The sequence below is a fragment of the Procambarus clarkii genome, chromosome 6 (assembly GCF_040958095.1).
Source record: "Procambarus clarkii isolate CNS0578487 chromosome 6, FALCON_Pclarkii_2.0, whole genome shotgun sequence".
In the NCBI taxonomy this organism is placed as follows: domain Eukaryota; kingdom Metazoa; phylum Arthropoda; class Malacostraca; order Decapoda; family Cambaridae; genus Procambarus; species Procambarus clarkii.
The window spans coordinates 52432398-52452192 of NC_091155.1; the positions used below are offsets into that span (position 1 = coordinate 52432398).

The 19795-nt window shown below is 40.9% G+C and overlaps 1 protein-coding gene across 1 annotated transcript; it reads left to right on the forward strand.

The window, feature by feature from the left end:
- Positions 1 to 669: 669 nt before the first annotated feature.
- Positions 670 to 4941, forward strand: LOC138349648 (neuroblastoma breakpoint family member 26-like). The gene is made up of 4 exons (XM_069312029.1): positions 670 to 677; positions 1000 to 1622; positions 1717 to 1781; positions 3825 to 4941. Exons 1-4 carry the CDS (start codon positions 670 to 672, stop codon positions 4026 to 4028), a joined length of 900 nt encoding a protein of 299 aa, XP_069168130.1. The 3' UTR covers positions 4029 to 4941.
- The last annotated feature ends 14854 nt before the right edge of the window (positions 4942 to 19795 follow it).

Below are 19795 nucleotides of genomic sequence, written 5' to 3' on the forward strand. Positions count from 1 at the left end.
AAGCGAGACAGTAGAGATAGAGTAAGGGTAGAGGTGACAGTTTGTAAATTAACTCTTACGTCAAGAACTATCGACGAACAGTTTCCCAGCCGTCTTTCAATGCGTCACGGAGCGCGTGACACAGAAGCTCTGGCTTGCTTCATGACGCAATTCTGTGTTAGTCATAACTATTTATGGTTCGTCATGTTTCATAATTTTAGCTTTATAATGAGGGAACTTTACTGGCGATAAAATGTTTCATAAAATGGCTTAATGAAACAGGATATAAACCTCTCACCGGAGGCAGGATATGTTTTTTACGTAGATAGGATATGCTGTTAGGCTTAATGAGCTCTCATTATCCACCAGCTAATCGTTCCCCAGGATGCATGCCACAACAGCCACCTTAATCCTCCCTGGTATACCTATTTACTGCAAGGGGGAACAGAAGCATCAGGGGGCAAGGAAAGACACGTGTCTAAAGCCTGATTCACGAAGCAGGTACGCAAGTAGTTACGAACCAGTACATCATTTCTCAATCTTTGGCGACTTTGTTTACAATTATTAAACAGTTAATGAGCTCCGAAGCACCAGGAGGCTGTTTATAACAATAACAACAGTTGATTGGAAGCTTTCATGCTTGTAAACTGTTTAATAAATGTAACCAAAGCCGTCAAAGATTGCGGAAAGATGTACACGTTCGTAAGTTCTTGCGTAACTGCTTCATGAATCTGGTCCAATTGGAATCCAAGAATAATCATTTGTGCACTGACTAAGATTTTGTTGATAATATTTGTGTACAATTGAGCAATTTCTCTTATCAATTCTTATCCTATAACGTCACAAATTAATGCACGATGCACCACAGCTTTCATCAAACTGTAGTATTTAACTACGTGCAGCGACGGCCTTGCTTTATATAGGACCGGCGTTGGATCCTTGACGCTCCTATCATTTAGGACGGCTCCTACACTCCCACCTCACAGTCAGACTGCCGTAGAACTTTCTTCTTGAAATTAGATTCATTGGTTTTGTCGACGAGAGGAAGCCTAAGCCGCTGGTTGAATACGTCGACGAGAGGAAGCCTAAGCCGCTGGTTGAATACGTCGACGAGAGGAAGCCTAAGCCGCTGGTTGAATACGTCGACGAGAGGAAGCCGAAGCCGCTGGCCGAACACGTCGACGAGAGGAAACATAACCCGCTGGCCGAACACGTCGACGAGAGGAAGCCTAAGGCGCTGGCCGAACACGTCGACGAGAGGAAGCCTAAGCCGCTGGCTGAACACGTCGACGAGAGGAAGCCTAAGCCGCTGGCTGAACACGTCGACGAGAGGAAGCCTAAGCCGCTGGCTGAACACGTCGACGAGAGGAAGCCTAAGCCGCTGGCCGAACACGTCGACGAGAGGAAACATAACCCGCTGGCCGAACACGTCGACGAGAGGAAGCCTAAGCCGCTGGCCGAACACGTCGACGAGAGGAAGCCTAAGCCGCTGGCCGAACACGTCGACGAGAGGAAACATAACCCGCTGGCCGAACACGTCGACGAGAGGAAACATAACCCGCTGGCCGAACACGTCCATAATACCGCTACAACTGTCTCACGCCGACTCCTTTTTCTCAGTTACAGCCCCACTCTTGTGCCAGGTAAGTTCACTACGGGCTCACCATAGCCCATGCTACTTGGAACATTTTGTTCCCAGTAACTGACTCTAAAACAACAACCTCTTTCTGTACACAGTTGGCGGAGACTGGGACGTACACAAGGCATGTTCGTACAGGCAGCATAACCTCTCTAAACCCATGGTATGTCCACACACAAACTTTGTTTGGTAATGTCCTTATTGGGCGTCTCACGCTCTTATTGTATGCTTGATTGCTAGTGCCCTAGTGTATGCCTGATTGCTAGTGCCCTAGTGTATGCCTGATTGCTAGTGCCCTAGGGTATGCCTGATTGCTAGTGCCCTACTGTATGCCTGATTGCTAGTGCCCTACTGTATGCCTGATTGCTAGTGCCCTAGTGTATGCCTGATTGCTAGTGCCCTAGTGTATGCCTGATTGCTAGTGCCCTACTGTATGCCTGATTGCTAGTGCCCTAGTGTATGCCTGATTGCTAGTGCCCTAGTGTATGCCTGATTGCTAGTGCCCTAGTGTATGCCTGATTGCTAGTGCCCTAGTGTATGCCTGATTGCTAGTGCCCTAGTGTATGCCTGATTGCTAGTGCCCTAGTGTATGCCTGATTGCTAGTGCCCTAGTGTATGCCTGATTGCTAGTGCCATAGTGTATGCCTGATTGCTAGTGCCCTAGTGTATGCCTGATTGCTAGTGCCCTAGTGAATGCCTGATTGCTAGTTCCCTAGTGTATGCCTGATTGCTAGTGCCCTAGTGTATGCCTGATTGCTAGTGCCCTAGTGTATGCCTGATTGCTAGTGCCCTAGTGTATGCCTGATTGCTAGTGCCCTAGTGTATGCCTGATTGCTAGTGCCCTAGTGTATGCCTGATTGCTAGTGCCCTAGTGTATGCCTGATTGCTAGTGCCCTAGTGTATGCCTGATTGCTATTGCCCTAGTGTATGCCTGATTGCTAGTGCCCTAGTGTATGCCTGATTGCTAGTGCCCTAGTGAATGCCTGATTGCTAGTTCCCTAGTGTATGCCTGATTGCTAGTGCCCTAGTGGATGCCTGCGTGTTAGTGTTTCAGTGTGTGTTTTCCACCCTTCTCCCTCTGTCTAACACCCTGAATTATTATGCCAATGAATTGGTATAACTGAATAATCTCCGGCTAGTTCTCTAAAACAACATTCTCCCTGATATGTTTTCTTCGATTTCTAAGTTCTCAGATATCTTCTTTATCGTTAACTAGAGGACAACATTTGTCCAGTGTTGATAGTGGACAATTACACTTGACGAGTCTAGATAAGACAGGAATGCCTGGTATTGAGACCAGGTATTGTCTAAACAGAAGCAAAGAATTTATTTGTAATACAGTTTCCAGACAAGAGTTAGTACTGATTGTCTGCTTCTTTACTCTGTCCCCAAATCATTATCCTGACCCCTTCCAAGTGCTATAAAGTCGTAATGGATTGACGCTTTCCCCTGATAAATAAAAATAATAATCTACTCTGCTCTACCCTACTCTACTCTGCTCTGCTTCTCTACTCTGCTCTGCAGGCTCCCATAAATGTCTACACACTTCCTCAACGCCAGCTATGGTCCCCAAAAGCTTTGCTATGATAACATTTGACAATAATCTTCTCTCCAGTGTGTGATATAGCAGCCCATCCTCCTGTTGTGGTTGTACCTATAGTATCGATGAGGACCGTACTATATATACTGACGTACAACGAAATTAGAAAGTAGAAATTTAAACTATTGAGTTGGACAAACCTGAAAACTAGTGTTTACCTGTGTTGCTTTGACAAAGTAAACTAACCTAGCCTAACTTTCCTAGGTCTAATACACGATATCCGAGGCCTAATATAGTACATATGTGTGCTATACTTGGCACACATATTGTTTTTAATCTTTGTTTATTTTAAAAGAATTCCTTACTAGTCAGTATACTACTATCTAAAAGCTAAGTACTTACGAATTCGTGACTATAGACAACCGTCACAATAGGTACTGTCTAAATAGGAGGACGGGTTGGATAATAATAATAATAATAATAATAATAATAATAATAATAATAATAATTTTTATTTAGGCAAAGGTACATACATAAAGAGATTTTACAAAGTTTGTTGGCTTTATAGATAGGAGCTAGTACATACAATGCCTAAAGCCACTATTACGCAAAGCGTTTCGGGATATAATGGATGTGATGTAATGGACACGAAACTTGTTTCCTCAGGAGAAATGGAACACGTGGCCTTGCCCCTTCACCTTCACGGAGGTGAAGGTGAAGGAGGTCACCATTTACAACGCCACCTGCGCCCCCTCCGACAACTGGCGATGCCGCCCCAACATGCTGATGGTGAATGATCTCCCCGTCGCCACCTACTGCTACGAAGACCTGCCTGAGGACAGTCCTGGTGACAACCGCTTACATTCATGAGCGGAGTTGACTAGAAGAAAGAACTCATTCACAGTGAAATCACATTAACGTGTGTCTACGAGATGATCGTTGGAGCAACAGGGGCTTCGAATCCACCGCCCTGCTCCAATGGTTTTATCAAAGGACTTGTGTGTTGTCTCTCCTGCCTGACAGTGGAGGCTGTGTGTCACCCAAGGTACAGCTGTGGCAGGAGACAACAGCTGTACAGCTTTGGCTGGAGACAACAGCTGTACATCTGTGGCTGGAGACAACAGCTGTACAACTATGGCTGGAGCCAACAGCTGTACAGCTTTGGCTGGGGACAAAAGCTGTACAGCTGTGGCAGGAGACAACAGCTGTACAGCTTTGGCTGGAGACAACAGCTGTACAGCTATGGCTGGAGACAACAGCTGTACAGCTGTGGCTGGAGACAACAGCTGTACAGCTGTGGCTGGAGACAACAGCTGTACAGCTGAAAAACACTTTATACCTTATATTCATGAAATGAAACTTAATGTGGCAAATCATATAGCATTAACTTAGAATAAGGAGCCTTATATAAGTTATATATAACATTTTATATAATTTTGCGTAGTCTATGATTTATAAGCAGGCACATGACGTAAAAATATTGTTTTATAAACATATATTGACACTGAAACGTTGTTGTGAGTACTAAATTATTTCAACATGTTTGGCTAATATGTATATATGTGATTATTAAAATCCTAATTCTCGACTTGTATTTTAAAATACACAGACACAGACACAGACACAGACACAGACACAGACACAGACACAGACACAGACACAGACACAGACACAGACACACACACACACACACACACAGACACACACACAGACACACACACACACACACACACACACACACACACACACACACACACACACACACACACACACACACACACACACACACACACACACACTCAGCATACACACCTCGTAACATACGCGAGGCTGGCTAACACCAGAACAGCCTTTAGGAACCTGTGTAAGGAATCATTCAGAACCCTGTATACCACATATGTAAGACCAATCCTGGAGTATGCGGCTTCAGCATGGAGCCCGTACCTTGTTAAGCACAAGACGATGCTGGAAAAAGTTCAGAGGTATGCATACCACTAGGCTAGTCCCAGAACTAAGTGGAAAGAGTTACGAGGAAAGGCTGCGGGAAATTCATCTCACAACACTGGAAGACAGATAAGTAAGGGGAGACATGATCACTACCTACAAAATTCTCAGGGAAATTGACAGGGTAGATAAGAATAAACTGTTTGACAAGGGTGGTACGCGAACAAGGGGACACAGGTGGGAACTGAGTACCCAAATGAGTCACAGGGACGTTAGAAAGAACTTTTTCAGTGTCAGAGTAATTAACAGGTGGAATGCATTAGGCAGTGGTGTGGTGGAGGCTGACTCCATACACAGTTTCAAATGTAGATATGATAGAGCCCAGTAGGCTCAGGAACCTGTACATCAGTTCATTGACTGTTGAGAAGCGGAACCAAAGAGCCAGAGCTCAACCCCCGCAAGCACAAATAAGTGAGTACAAATAGGTGAGTACTCACACACACACACACACATTGTGCGAAAAAATCTAGTGGAACATCTTGAGCGAAAGAACTTTGAATCACAGCATCAGCATGGGTTCAGGGATGTAAAGTCATGCCTCACATATGCCAAATGTTACTTGGCTCGGTGTAGATGTTATGCCTAAGCTCTTGAACCCAGACTCCTCTGCTTGTGCTGGTGCCTGGAATGTTAGTGTGAGTGTAGAGCGTTGGCGCGGAAATACTTTACTGATATCTCTGCCTGGAAAATTTTAGATTAAGAACTGATTAAAACGAGTCTAGTGAGTAAAGAACAACTACAGCATATTTGGCCGGATTTAACGTAAGGTTGTATTCAACACTTCATGGTTCACATTTTTATAAGAAAAGTTGATAGAATATTTGGCTGGTGCCAATATGATTACATCACCACCATAACAGTAAACATTACCATAAATACTGCCTATGCGACAGCCAGGACTTTATTCTCTCAACTCTTTCAACAATAGATAAAGATGGACAGCATAAAAAATAAAGTGATACATTTTATGAGCTTAATCCATTTCATTGCTAATTTTCATCCCTGATTGGAAAATACATATATCTAGAGATAGCTTGACATACTTTTATGCTGATTAATTCTCTAAACAGTTTGAAGTGTTCAATATTGCCAATTGCTTTGGAAACCTCAGGAAACTGAGAGAATAGATCTTTCGTTTGAGCTTTAATATTAATAGATTTCAACAGGGAAAAACTAAATAGAGTTGAATACTAACAAGTCTTTTATTCAAATTGAGAGTCAAGGTGTCGAGTTCGTCAGGTAGAAAGTCAACCTGAAAAATAAAATGCACTATTTATTAATATGTTTAGTGCAATGGCTCCATAGTCATCATAGGACCTACAACCTCGGTAATTGGAATAGTAACAAGTACAGAGGTGTTTATTACAGACGTCGATGGGCCATGGGAGATACAGAGTGTAAGACAGATATATAGGCTCACAGTTTCGCTGATTTATATTTATTGTTCTCAATGTGGGCGTGAATAACACATCCTCTTGAATAGTATGACCCCAGCTTGACGTAAAAGTCCCCAAAGACCAATAAGTAATGTATCAAAACAGTCATAATTGCTCGTAAAATTGATGTGGTCCCGTTTTCTATTTGTTCCTCGGTTAGGTTAAATTCCAGGGGCCGGATTCAGGAAGGTACTTACGAAGGTTTTTCTTCTTAGCTACGAATGTTTTCCTTCTTAGCGCCTTCGTGGCGGCTACGTCGGTATTCAAGTAGCTAAACTAAGTGGAAAAACCTTCGTAAGTTCATTCCGGGATCTAAGTGTGGTCTCGACCATTCGTAGCTTTACGTAAACTGGATATAACTCAATTTTTCTCTACTACATAACACTGGGATCGATTTTAAGATTTTGGAACATGAACAAAAGATTATAAAAATTGAATCTAGTGAAGAGGAGTCCGTGTTAGTTATATATGCATTCTCTGCTTGAAACTTAAAGTAAATATGTCTTTTATAATAGTAGAATTAGTTTTATAATAGCAAGATATTATACCCGTAGTTATTAAGTAAATAAACACTGGTGAACATGAAATATGAGAGAAGGTGATGAGCCCTGCCTGATGGGATCATTTACTATCACCAAATGCCCCTGTTCACCTAGTAGTAAGGGTGTACCTTAGCTATACATACCCATTTCTAATTTATTTAGTTTGGTTTTATTTTGAAATTAAATCTGGGTGAGACATAAAATAAAAATATGCTGCACAAATGATGTTAGGTAAGGAGAAGAGTAAAAATGTCAAAAACTTTATTCATTGAATACTTAAAGCTATAATTATGACTATATAGACTTAAAAAAGAGAGGGAAGTAGGGGTCCAAGACCTCTTCCTGTTATACAATTTGGGTGTGGAACAAGTAATTATCAAAAGAAGGCACCATGCCGGGAAGGATATGTAGCAGTGAGGTGAGGCAGCTACTTATTTGAGAAATGCTTATTTTATTTACCTTATAAGCTGAGGCAACTTATTTGAGGAATATTCAGCTGATTCCTCTACATTTAGCATGGAACAAATTTGTGTCCAAGACCTCTTCCTGTTACACAATTTGGCTGTGTGTAACCAAACTAGAAGTGCTCTACAAATCTAGGGACCCAGAATGTGGAATGACCTCCCGAATCATGTCAAAGGCTGTACCTCTCTCAACCAGTTTAAGAGTTAAACTAAGTACTGCCTAATTAACTCCATGTAACCTAACTTACCTCCTAAATGTCAACCCATGTCTTGATACCTTTTAAACAACGCTGTTCACCAGCATGTGCAATTGCAGATTTATGCTATGTTAACCCCCATTTTTGTATTTTTTATTCCTTCTTTTAACACAATTTATACCTAATCCCGATTACTATTAAGTTTTAGTCTAAGTGTTTTTTTCCCCCACACCTTGTCCGAAATGTTATGAGTATTAGTGGCTTTAGGTATTGTATGTACTAGCTCTGTCTATAAATCCAACATTATGTTTGTAAATCAACTGTATGTACTTTTCCTGAATAAAATGTATTTATTATTTATTTTTTAATCAGTAAGTATTAAAAGAAGACACCAAGCTGGGAAGGCTATGTAGCACCATTGTGTGTTTTTTTTTTTTTAACAAATAATGCAGCTGTATAGTAAAACAAATCCTGTCAGCTGTAAAAATATTGATGCAGTTATTTAAATAAAAAATATAATGAAAGAAATATTACTGGTTTATTTTTATCCTGTCTCTTTGTACTGTACAGTATATCCAATGAAGTGAAAAATTGAAACATAATGCACAATTTAATGAATGATTAAAAAATGATTAGCATGGATTAGCAGTTCAAAAGAAATATGACTATTACATATCAACATGAGATCTTAATGATCCATGGTCAACATGATTTAATAAGGATAATACAGTACTGTATTTGTAATAATACAAACTATAATTTAAAATCTTTATTACTGATTTTTTTTTTATTAAGAAGATTAGGTATACAAAGCAATGTGCTGCTACCCTATTCTGTATGGAATATTACACAGTGTAGATAAAAAACTAGCTATAAGTTTATCTAATACTCCCATCTCACAGGATGGTTAGACATACATGGAATCAATTTAGAAAATACCAGCCTCAATACAAAAAACAAATAAACTCTGACTAAACAATTCTTCGCGATTTTCACAAGAGGTAAGCACTGAATCATGGAAACATTATAATTACTCCTACCAGTTTCTACAATACTCCTCTCAAACAATGTATTTTTTAACATGTTTAGGTATACACAGCAATGTGCTGCTTCCCTATTCTGTATGAAGGACCACACAGTGTATATCAGAAACCAGCTACAAGCTCATCCAACATCCTCACCTCACAGGATGGCCAGTCATACATGTAATCAGGAGAGAACAAAATACTTAATGCTGATCTATTAGCCTCCTCTGGCAAAATCTGGGTACAGCACAAGAATATCTTCCAATATTCCTGAGTGTATGGAATAATTACAGAGCTCAAAGTACCTCATACCATTTGGTATGAAGTCACTGATAACAGGGCAATCACAGATATAGTGTTGGAGAGCATGTTCTCTCAATTAGGACTGAAAACTAATGTTTTTTCCACCAAGAGGGCTATAAATCCATGAAACCGCCTACCCGCTGAAGCCGTAAATGCCAAATTCCAGCTAAAAAATATCATTAAGACAATTGGCGGGCCCTTTAACAAGCCGCCGGCTTTCTGTCCTCTTCAAGGCCACTAGATAGTTAATGGCCCTTTGGTAAATTCAGTAAATATATGTCCTAATACAAGCTCCCACCTTGGGAAAAATTGAACAGTCCATTGAACTCCTCGGAAGGAAATGTATTGAGCTCGGTTTCACTCTCTCCACAAACAAGACGAAGGCATACTCCCATCACAAGCGGAGAGCAAATGAAGAACTGCAAATTAATGGTGTAACACTTGAATGGGTTGACCACTATCGGTACCTTGGCGTCACTGTCGGCTCTAACAAGGGAAAGAAAGAGGAGCTCAATCAACTCATAGGAACATGCAAAAGTCGACTCAGGGCACTGAAAGCTATGACCTGGAATGGACATGGAGCCTCTATTGCCGTGCTCAAAATGATGTACACAGCCTATGTGCGCTCCGTCATAGACTATGCCGCACCAGTACTGTGCACCTACTCCCAAAGCGATATGAAAAGGCTTGAAAGCATTCAAAATGAAGCCATGACAATCATTCTTGGAGTCCCAAGAACTGCCAAAACGTCTAATCTACGAGAGGAGTTGTCCCTTCCCAGTATTAAAAGCAGAATTCAGGAGCTGAATGCTAAGCTTGCAATTAGGATAGCCAGAGATCCCCATTACAATGATATTGCCAAGAAAAAACTGAGCTCTGTGCTACTTTCAGGGGGAAACAGGAGAAGCAAAAAATGGCATCACAGAGCAGTCTGCTACCTTGAAGAGCTTCACCTGCTTGAGCAAGCCCGTGAGCTCCTGCCTGTAGAGAGGTTACCTCCCTGGGAGGATGACTCGTGCAAGATCATCATCAATGAAATGGCAATGAAAAAATCCAACATGATACCACAAGAAATGAGGCACAAGTATCTCGAGGACATTTATAAAGAAGCCGGAGATGAAATAGATCAAATCTACACTGACGGGTCAACTAATCCTATCAATGGCAGGGCTGGTGCAGCATACACGGTATTCAAGGATAATACCTTCCAACGCAGAAATGAAGAAAAAGCACGTATTGAGAACTATGCCTCTTCAACGCAAGCAGAACTAACTGCCATTGTTATGGCGTTAAGGTTTCTTGAACGGAACACTAATGGTGCAGTGATTTGCACCGATTCAAAAGCAGCACTGCAAAGCCTAAGTAAAAATCAGGCAGAAAATCTTGCAATAGTCGCTGAAATCAAGAGAGCTGTGAGAGTACTTACCAACCAGGGAAGAGTCATCAAGTTTCTGTGGATCCCCTCCCATGTTGGAATATGTGGGAATGAACGAGCTGATGTGCTGGCTGCTGAAGGCGCTGAAGGAGACCATATTGAATACTTCATACCCAAGACTCAACTACAAATTAGAGGTATTATCAGGCAACATCACCGTGACAAGGTAATTGAGGAAAGGAGGATAGAAGCACAAACCAGTGAATCTGTACGATGGTACAACATGGTTGCAGCTGGCAATCCCAATCAGTATGGCCGAAGAGGAGGACGACGAGGGAGAGAATCTGTAATAGCGAGAATCCGTCTTGGATACAAATATCCATGGAGATTTGGAATGGAAACAACAGTTGATCAGCGAAGTTGCAGAATCTGTGGTGAGAGTGATGGACACCGCCTTGACCACTATCTACGTGAATGTGAACACCTGAGAGACATTAGGAATAACTGTAGAATAATAAACCCCACATTGTTTGAGTTAGGAAAACACTTTTTGTCAAATGTTGAGACTGTTCTTAAAAGATTTCCCCATTTTGCACCCGCAAGATAACGTAAGCTTTTAAGGGTTGATAAATGTTAATCTTCTTGTTTGAGGAGCTGTTCACTTGAGACAGTTAAGCAAGTCCCAGCTGTGTCTGGGTACAAGTGACAGGATGAACAACCCAGCGGGTTTCCTTCCTATTGGGGAGTGTTGTACATTCTGCTATGGCGGTATGTTCACTCACAAGATGAGTGGCGCTGCCCAATAAACTCGCCCCTCGGGGCAAAATTTAAAAAAAATTTTACAATGTCGGTGCTGCCTGTAGAAGTTGAAAAAACATTGTTTTACTTCGAAATATACTAATTTTATAAGAAAATTCGACGTAAATAGGAGGCAGTAGAGCTCCGATAAGCCAGCGCTAAATCTTCAATATGAAGAATGTTGCTGCTCTTTGATTGGCCAAACGAAACACAGTAGTGACCTCTATCGGCACGCAGGTAAACCAACAAATTTCTTCCTAAGTGGACGTACTTGAATTGCACCTAAGCATCTTCTTAGGGCACACTTAGGAACCTTCGCAGCAAACCTACTTACGAAGAAATACACAGAGCTTCCTGAATCTAGGTCCAGAAATTTAGTTCATGAGTTATTGACGTTGGGGACGCTCAAGAGGACGGGCTGAATAAACAGTTACCATAATTAACATTTTATTCCTGTACAACATGTCCACAAAGACCTGTGTCACACTCCGCATCTCTACCACACACACCTTCCCTGTGTATTGATGAACAATTTTAATTATATTTCCATCTAAAACACTCCAAATTATACAACTGTTGGCAAGAGATTAGCAACCAAAATAGTTCTCCAGTATTTCAGACATTTCGTAAATAAAATGTTATTGGCACAAAATGGAATAAGATAAAAGTAACTAAAGCGACAAAGTATGTGCAGCTTGAAACATTTTAAGTAATTTAAAATTGACACACCAGAAATTAATATAATAATAATAATAATAATTGATCATAATAAAATAATAAATTTGATAATTTTTTTTTAAATGTTGAATTAATTTTTTCTCTTATTATCATCTTGTTTCTTATTACATATAACATAAAAGCTGTTAAAGAGTCAGCAGTCATAGCGAATAGGACTGTGGAGCTTGAAAAGAAGTTAACAATCGGCTCATAAACCATAATTTTTTTTACCCTGCCCAAGGGTATCGAATAAAGATTTAATGTTTTTATATATCTTAGGCATTATGAGCCTATTATTCCCTAAACAGTGATAAATGAAAGTCGCTGATATGGTGGCAACCGCGATTTCTTTGGCGTTGTGTTCTAAAAATTTCCTCTTATTATATTCTAATATTGCTTATTCTGAACTAAGATTTTTGCGTTCTGCATTTATCTTCACAGTAAAATACTGTTTCATTTGTACCTTGTTTTACAAGATTATAGTTAGTTTATTTTAGCAGGTTAGGGAACATTTTGCTGGTGGATTTGGGTATTTTATATACTCAACTTTCACGTGTTTAACATGTATTTGCAATGTTAATTTGCTCAGTAATGTGTCAGACTGAGTTATTTACAGTTAAAAAGCAGCAACCCCTTCAGAGGAAACAGTTACCATATCTACCTATAGTTTTATTAATTATAGGGAGGAAAGAAGAATATTAAGGCATTAACATCACATGGGATTACTGTTGATTAATTATACATAGACCTTATGTACTGGTACCTGAAGGGTCATTATCATCATAATGACCCGAGAGCCATGAGGGCACTACGAGAGTCAACAACAACTACAAAGGAAGACTGACAACGAGAAAGCAGGAGACGAAGAGCATAGAGAATAGCATAAAGTTCCGCTGTAAAGATGCTAGTCTCCGGAGGCAAGCGACACATATAAGTGCGATCAGGAAAAACAACAGAGTAGCCAACACCGTCCGCTGACTTAGACCCATCAGTGAAGACAGAAACGGAGCGGGAGTGAGAAGAAAAGTGCTCGAGGAATAATGTATGTTATAATGTATGTTATAATAACGGGCATTACCTGGAGGGCTTTATGGTTGTGAAGTGAAGGTTGTCAGTCTTATAAAGACGAGTCAATAATATAGAGAAATATAATTCACGGGCTGTTAGAACTTTATCTGTGTAAGACAAAGTTTGGTACTTCTCTTAATGATATTAAATGCCAGACCGGAGCTCAGATGATATGCAAGTTGTTGCATTAGGGAGAAGTAAGTAAGTAATTATCAAAAGAAGGCACCAAACCGGGAAGGCTATGTAGCACCATCAAATACGCAATATAATCAGAGGGCGCTAAATATCACCAAGGATGCCAATACGAGAACAAAAACGCATAAGGCAAACGATATCAAAAGTATCCGAGTCACCAAGAATTTTATCGAGGGACAGGTGACCGCGAGGGGCGGTCGGAAAGCAAGACACACGCTCGTCCTGGAAGTCAGGACATTCAAGAAGGACATGCACGACCGTAAGAGGGACAATCCAACTAGGACAATAAGGAGCAGGGCGGCGCTCCATCAAGTGACCATGGGTGAAGCGAGTATGGCCAATACGCAACCTCGCCAGAGCTGTTTCCCACCGCCGGTTACGGTGGAAGGAGGACGGCCACGAGGAAACAACATTTAAGAGTACGTAGCTTGTTACCAGTAACAGACGACCAAGAAGCCTGCCAACGGGTAAGGACTGAGGAATGGATGACCGGGTAAAAGTCGGAATACGGAATGCCCTTACGAGAGATGGGACAAGAGCGGACAGCTTCCTTGGCGGCAGCATCCGCACGCTCATTTAAAGACACACCAATATGGCAGGGAACCCAACAAAACTCAACCGACTTAAATTTACTGTGAACGAGAAACAGCCAATGCTGGATCTCGACAACTACTGGATGAACCGGATTAAAGGACCCGAGAGCCATGAGGGCACTACGAGAGTCAACAACAACTACAAAGGAAGACTGACAACGAGAAAGCAGGAGACGAAGAGCATAGAGAATAGCATAAAGTTCCGCTGTAAAGATGCTAGTCTCCGGAGGCAAGCGACACATATAAGTGCGATCAGGAAAAACAACAGAGTAGCCAACACCGTCCGCTGACTTAGACCCATCAGTGAAGACAGAAACGGAGCGGGAGTGAGAAGAAAAGTGCTCGAGGAATGGCGCTTTAGAACCTTAGGAGGGGTAAAAGCTTTAGTGATACGGGTCAAGGATGTACAAAACCGCGGAAGAGGGACCCTCCACGGGGGCAAAGAAGGAACAACACGAGGAGAAACATCAGAAATACAAACGGAAAGAGAATCCTGTAGGCGAGATAACCGGACAGAAAGAGGGAGGTGGTGAAGAGGAACAGGAACCGCAGGAGGGGTAAAAGTTAAAGCACGACAGAGGCGAGAGGAAGGATGTTGCAAGGACCGCGCAAGATAGCGAATACAGTAGCGATCACGGCGGTCCTGGAGAGACAGGAAGCCAGTGTCAACATACAAGCTAAGGATGGGAGTCGAACGAAAGGCACCAAAACTGAGGCGCAACCCAGTATGGTGCAAAGCATCAAGACGGCGAAGAGTAGAAGGAGAAGCAGACGAGTAAGCAGGGCAACCATAATCGAGCTTAGACAGGACGAGAGAGGAATGTAAAGCAAGGAGAGAGCGCCTATCTGCCCCCCAAGAAGTATGGGACAAGACCCGAAGGAGGGTAAGGGCACGGAGGTAAGAGATATGAGGAGACCAAGACAAACGAGTGTCAAGGAATAACCCCAAAAGCTTCGCGGAATCTTTGTATTCAAGGGGATGACCATAAAGGGACAAAGAGGGACGAAGAACAACCCGTTTCCGCGTAAAAGTCATGGCACAAGTCTTAGAAGTAGAGAACTTGAAGCCATGATCTGTGGCCCAAGACGACACGGCATCAATTGCAAGTTGAAGCCGGCGTTGAAGGAGAGGCGAATCATCACCCTCACAGCAAAGGGTAAGATCATCGACATAGAGAGCGGAGAAGACACCAGAAGGAAGAGAGGAAAGAAGACCATTGAGGGCAACCAGAAAATGAGTAGTGCTCAGAACTACTAGTACTCAGAACCAGAAGGTGTGCCCTGGGGCACACCTTCGTATTGCTGAAAAGAGGGAGAGAGAGCGCTACCAAGGCGCACCCGAAAGGAACGACGAGAGAGGAAGCTGCGGAGAAAGAGAGGGAGATGACCACGAAGGCCAAAAGAATGAAGTTGAGATAGGATATGATAACGCCAAGTGGTGTCGTAAGCCTTTTCCAGGTCAAAAAGGACGGCAACAACGGAGGTCTTCGCAGCAAAAGCAGTACGAATATAGACCTCCAAGTTCACCAGGACATCTGTCGTGCTGCAGCACTTGCGGAAACCAAATTGAGAAGGGGAGAGGAGGTGATGGTGTTCCAGGAACCACATCAGACGAACGTTAACCATACGTTCAAAGAGTTTGCAGACACAACTTGTGAGAGCAATAGGGCGAAAGTCCTTAGGGGAAGTACCCAGAGACCACGGTTTGCGAACAGGGAGGACAACGGCATCGAGCCAGTCCTCAGGGACTGACGACGACTCCCAGATCCTATTATACAGACTCAGTAAATACTGAGATGTGCTAGGAGGGAGATGGCGAAGCATCTCATAATGAATACCATCGGAGCCCGCCGCCGTAGAACCGCAGAGGGCCAGGGCAGAACGAAGTTCAGAGAGAGAGAAGGGATCATTATAGGGAAGCTGAAGATGAGTGCAGAAATCTAAAGGACGAGACTCAAGGACAGGTTTACGAAGAAGGAAAGATTGGGGAAGATGAAGACCAGAGCTAACAGAAGAAAAGTGGGAACCCAGTTCGGAAGCGACCTGCAACGGGTCCGCCACAAGAGTATCATGGAGGTGAAGGACCGATGAAACATCGGGAACGAACTTACCTGCTATCTTGCAGATACGCTTCCAGATCTGTGGAAGAGCGGAAGAGTGGAAGAGCGAGGGATAGAGCGGAGGGCAGCGTCGAAGACAGTGTCATGAAAAAGGAGGAGAGTACGAGGGAGAGGCAGAAGGGAGAGGTCAGAGAGAGTAGCACTGAGGGAAAATAGGGTCCAGTCCGCCTTAGCAAACTGCCATCTAGGGAAAGAGAGGGAAGGGCGAAAAGAGAAAAAGGAAACAAGGATGGGGAAATGGTCACTGCCATGGAGGTCATCAAGAACCTGCCACTTGGTGGACAGGGGTTATTCTCCCTTTTTTTTTTAGAATATCTGAAAAGGTTTGGAGTTCAAGTGACTTGTTGAAGAGCAATGCAATGGCAGTGGTTAAAGATCTGGAGGCTTGTTTTGTAAATTAAAGTTGGTATCTCCTCAAGGGCACTAGACTTGGTTTTATGGGAAAGGATTATATCATTAACATCAGTGGAATTTGCAGGCGTACAGAGATTGTGCATAGTTACCTGTAAGATAGTCCTTAACATCAGTACTGGAAGATGGAATGTCATTTGCAAGGGATGACCCAATGGAAGAGAAGAACCTATTGAACTCAATAGCAGAATCAGAGGCTGAAAGCTGACCATCGTTATTGAACAGGAGTGTTGGTTTGTTATTTAAAATCTTCTTTGATCCCAATATTTGTGAAATTGTGCTCCATGTTTTCTAATGTTGCCCTTTGTTTGGGTAAATTTATCATCGTAATATTTAGTTTGCTCTTCTAATCATTTTAGATAGCAGTGATGAGTAATTCTTTGAAAATTCTTTGGAGACGATTCCTAACCTATACTTTTTCAAGGTTATGCTTTTTATTAATGGATTTAAGTATTTCCTTTGTAAGCCAAGGATTGTTTAGCCTTTTAGTTGTGACTTGTTTCGTTAGCATAGGACAGTGGATGTTATAAAGGCTGAGAGTTTTTTGAAGAAAAGATTGCACTGCTAGGTTGATGTCCCCTATGTTACGTAATTCGGACTCCCAGTTGACATTAGCAGCAGCAGCTATAAAATTGCATATAGCAGTTTCATTGTGCAGCCTAAAGCTTATCTCCCTTGTCTCGAGAGGTAGTTTGTTAATGTTAGTTAGCTCAAGCTTAATTTAACAAGCTCTGCTTGTTTTGTTCTAGTTTGTTTTCTGTTTTGCTTTTATTGTACATATACGCATGCTTCCATGTAAAAAAAAAAACTTGTTTATCATCTGAGCTCCGGACTGTCATTTAATATCATTACAGATGTATCAAACTTGGTCTTACACAGATAATGTTATAACAACCCACGAATTATATTGAACTATATTACTGAAATATACTTGTTTGATTGACAACAGCCATTTCACAACCTCAAAGCCCTCCAGGAAATAACTTTAATTAAAACAAACAATGAAATGATGATAATGACCCTTCAAGTACAAGGGTCTACTATAAAGTCTATGTTGAATATAAACACCAGTAAGTCAGTGTGTTATTTCCGCCATATAATATTCTTCTTGACGCCAAATAATTATAAACACATTAGTTAAATATGATAATTTTTCCCTCTGAGGGATACTTTTTAGCTATAAATAATTAAGCAACTCACATTATTGAGCAAATTAGCATGTGCAAAAAGATGATGAATTTGCGAAAAATGAGCATATACAAAACTTTTGATTACAATGATAGAATTATCCAAATCCACCAGCAAAATGTTCCAAAACTTTAACAAATATAACCCTTGTAAATATGTGAAAGATTATATATGAAACAATGTTTTACTGTGAAAATAAATGTAGAACTTGAAAAACTTAATTTTGTTACGGAATGTTAATATTATAATAATAACATAACGCTATATAAATCGAGGCTGCAAGCATATGATAGACTTTGATTTACCACTTTTGAAGAAATGACAAGTGATCTCTCCCGAGTCAAATACCTTAAGATTGAAAACATATATTAAATTTCTATTTAGTCCCATAAGCGAGCTTCATATATTTAGTAATGCAAATAACGAAATCATTTCTATAAAAAAACTAATTTCACTTTTATTCACAATGACTGCTGACGTCGAGGTATCTTGTAAAAAATAATATTTAATTGGCATAAGCGCCAGGAGAAAACATAACAGTGTTTTTATATTCAAACAGATCAACCCGTCCTCCAGTTAAGATAGTACTTTTTGTAAGTATGTGGGCCATCGTACATACATAGACCTCAAGGATAATTAGTACAAATGGGTACTATTCACTCTTTTAAGTCCGAAACAAATTGTAGCTAAAAACCAAACTGAATTTTTCTTAGGCCAAGTATAGAATATATTTGTATTATATTAGGCCTCAGATAATGTGTATTAGGCCTAGGAAGGTTAGGTTAAGTTAGGTTTCCTTTGCAACATCAGAACAAAAACTTTTCTGGTTTGTTCAAATTCAATAATACCGATTTCTACTTTCTAATTGTCTTTTACGTTAATAAATATACAATGGTGTTCATATTATAAGTACTACTTAACAGGAGGATAGGCTGAATATTTACACTTCTTGAGTACGTACCAGGAGTTACTATTATTATGATTATGTTAATTTTTTATTTATACACCACCTGTAAGTTAGAATGTTGCGAGTGTGCAACTACTCTTTATCACTTTAATTAAATTATGTGATGTCATTTTGTGGTAATAACATTTTATTTACGAGATGTTTGAAATGCTGCAGTGACTTTTAGTGCTAATCTCTTGTCAACAAGTTACATAATTTGGAGATGAAAATAGCATTAAAAAATGTTCATCAAGACACAGGTAACGTCTGTCTGGCAGAGAATCAGAGTGTGTGGGATATGTTTTTTGTGAACAGTAGAAGTAAAAATGGTAGTTATGATGACCTGTTTATTATCTATATTGACAATAATGAACAGGAATCGCCGGAAGTGTTTGTCTGTCTATCTGTGTCTTACACTCCTCATCTACCATGGTACACCGCAACCTGTCCTCCTACAGAGAACGTTGCCTTTCTCTTAAGCGTCACATAAGGCCAAAAATTTTCGTCCTAGAAAATGGAAGCGGCTAGCGAAAGTGACGTACAGTCCCGTTTTCCTGTTTTGAGTCCTCTGGTAGGTTATGTATAAGGAGGCACTTTAGTATGACTGTTTCTTGATGCTGGGGATCCTTAGGAGGACGGGCTGTACATCATCGCCACTGTAATAAACACCTCTGTACTTGTTACTATTCCAAGGAAATGCCAAGCTTCCACGTCTCCTTATGAGAACTATGGAGCCATTGCCTTAAACATACTACTAATAAACAAAATATTTGATTATATACTGGTTGACATTCTTCCTAAATAGAAACTCTGACTTTCAATTTCCATACAAAATTGGTTGCTATACAACATTGTAGTTTATTCATAGTATTCAGTACTTAAACTCAAAGGGAAGCTCTGTTCTCGCCATTACTTAGTGATTCCAAAGCATTTGACAATGTTGAACCCATTCAAATTGTTTAGTGAATTAAATGAGCAGAAAAGTATGTCCTGTTATTGCTAGATATATGTATTTTTCTAATCAGGTATAAACAAGTAGAAATGCGATGGAGAAATTTCCTCAACAAAATTTATCACATTAAAATATTTTGCTGCCCATCTTATACCATAGTTGAAAGAGTTGAGAGCATGACGTCCTGGCTGTTGCATATGTAGTATTATGTTTTCTGTTAACCTGATGATATAATCTTATTGGCACCAACCAAAGATTCGATCGACTTTTTCTTATAAATATGTGAAACGTGAAGGGTTGAAT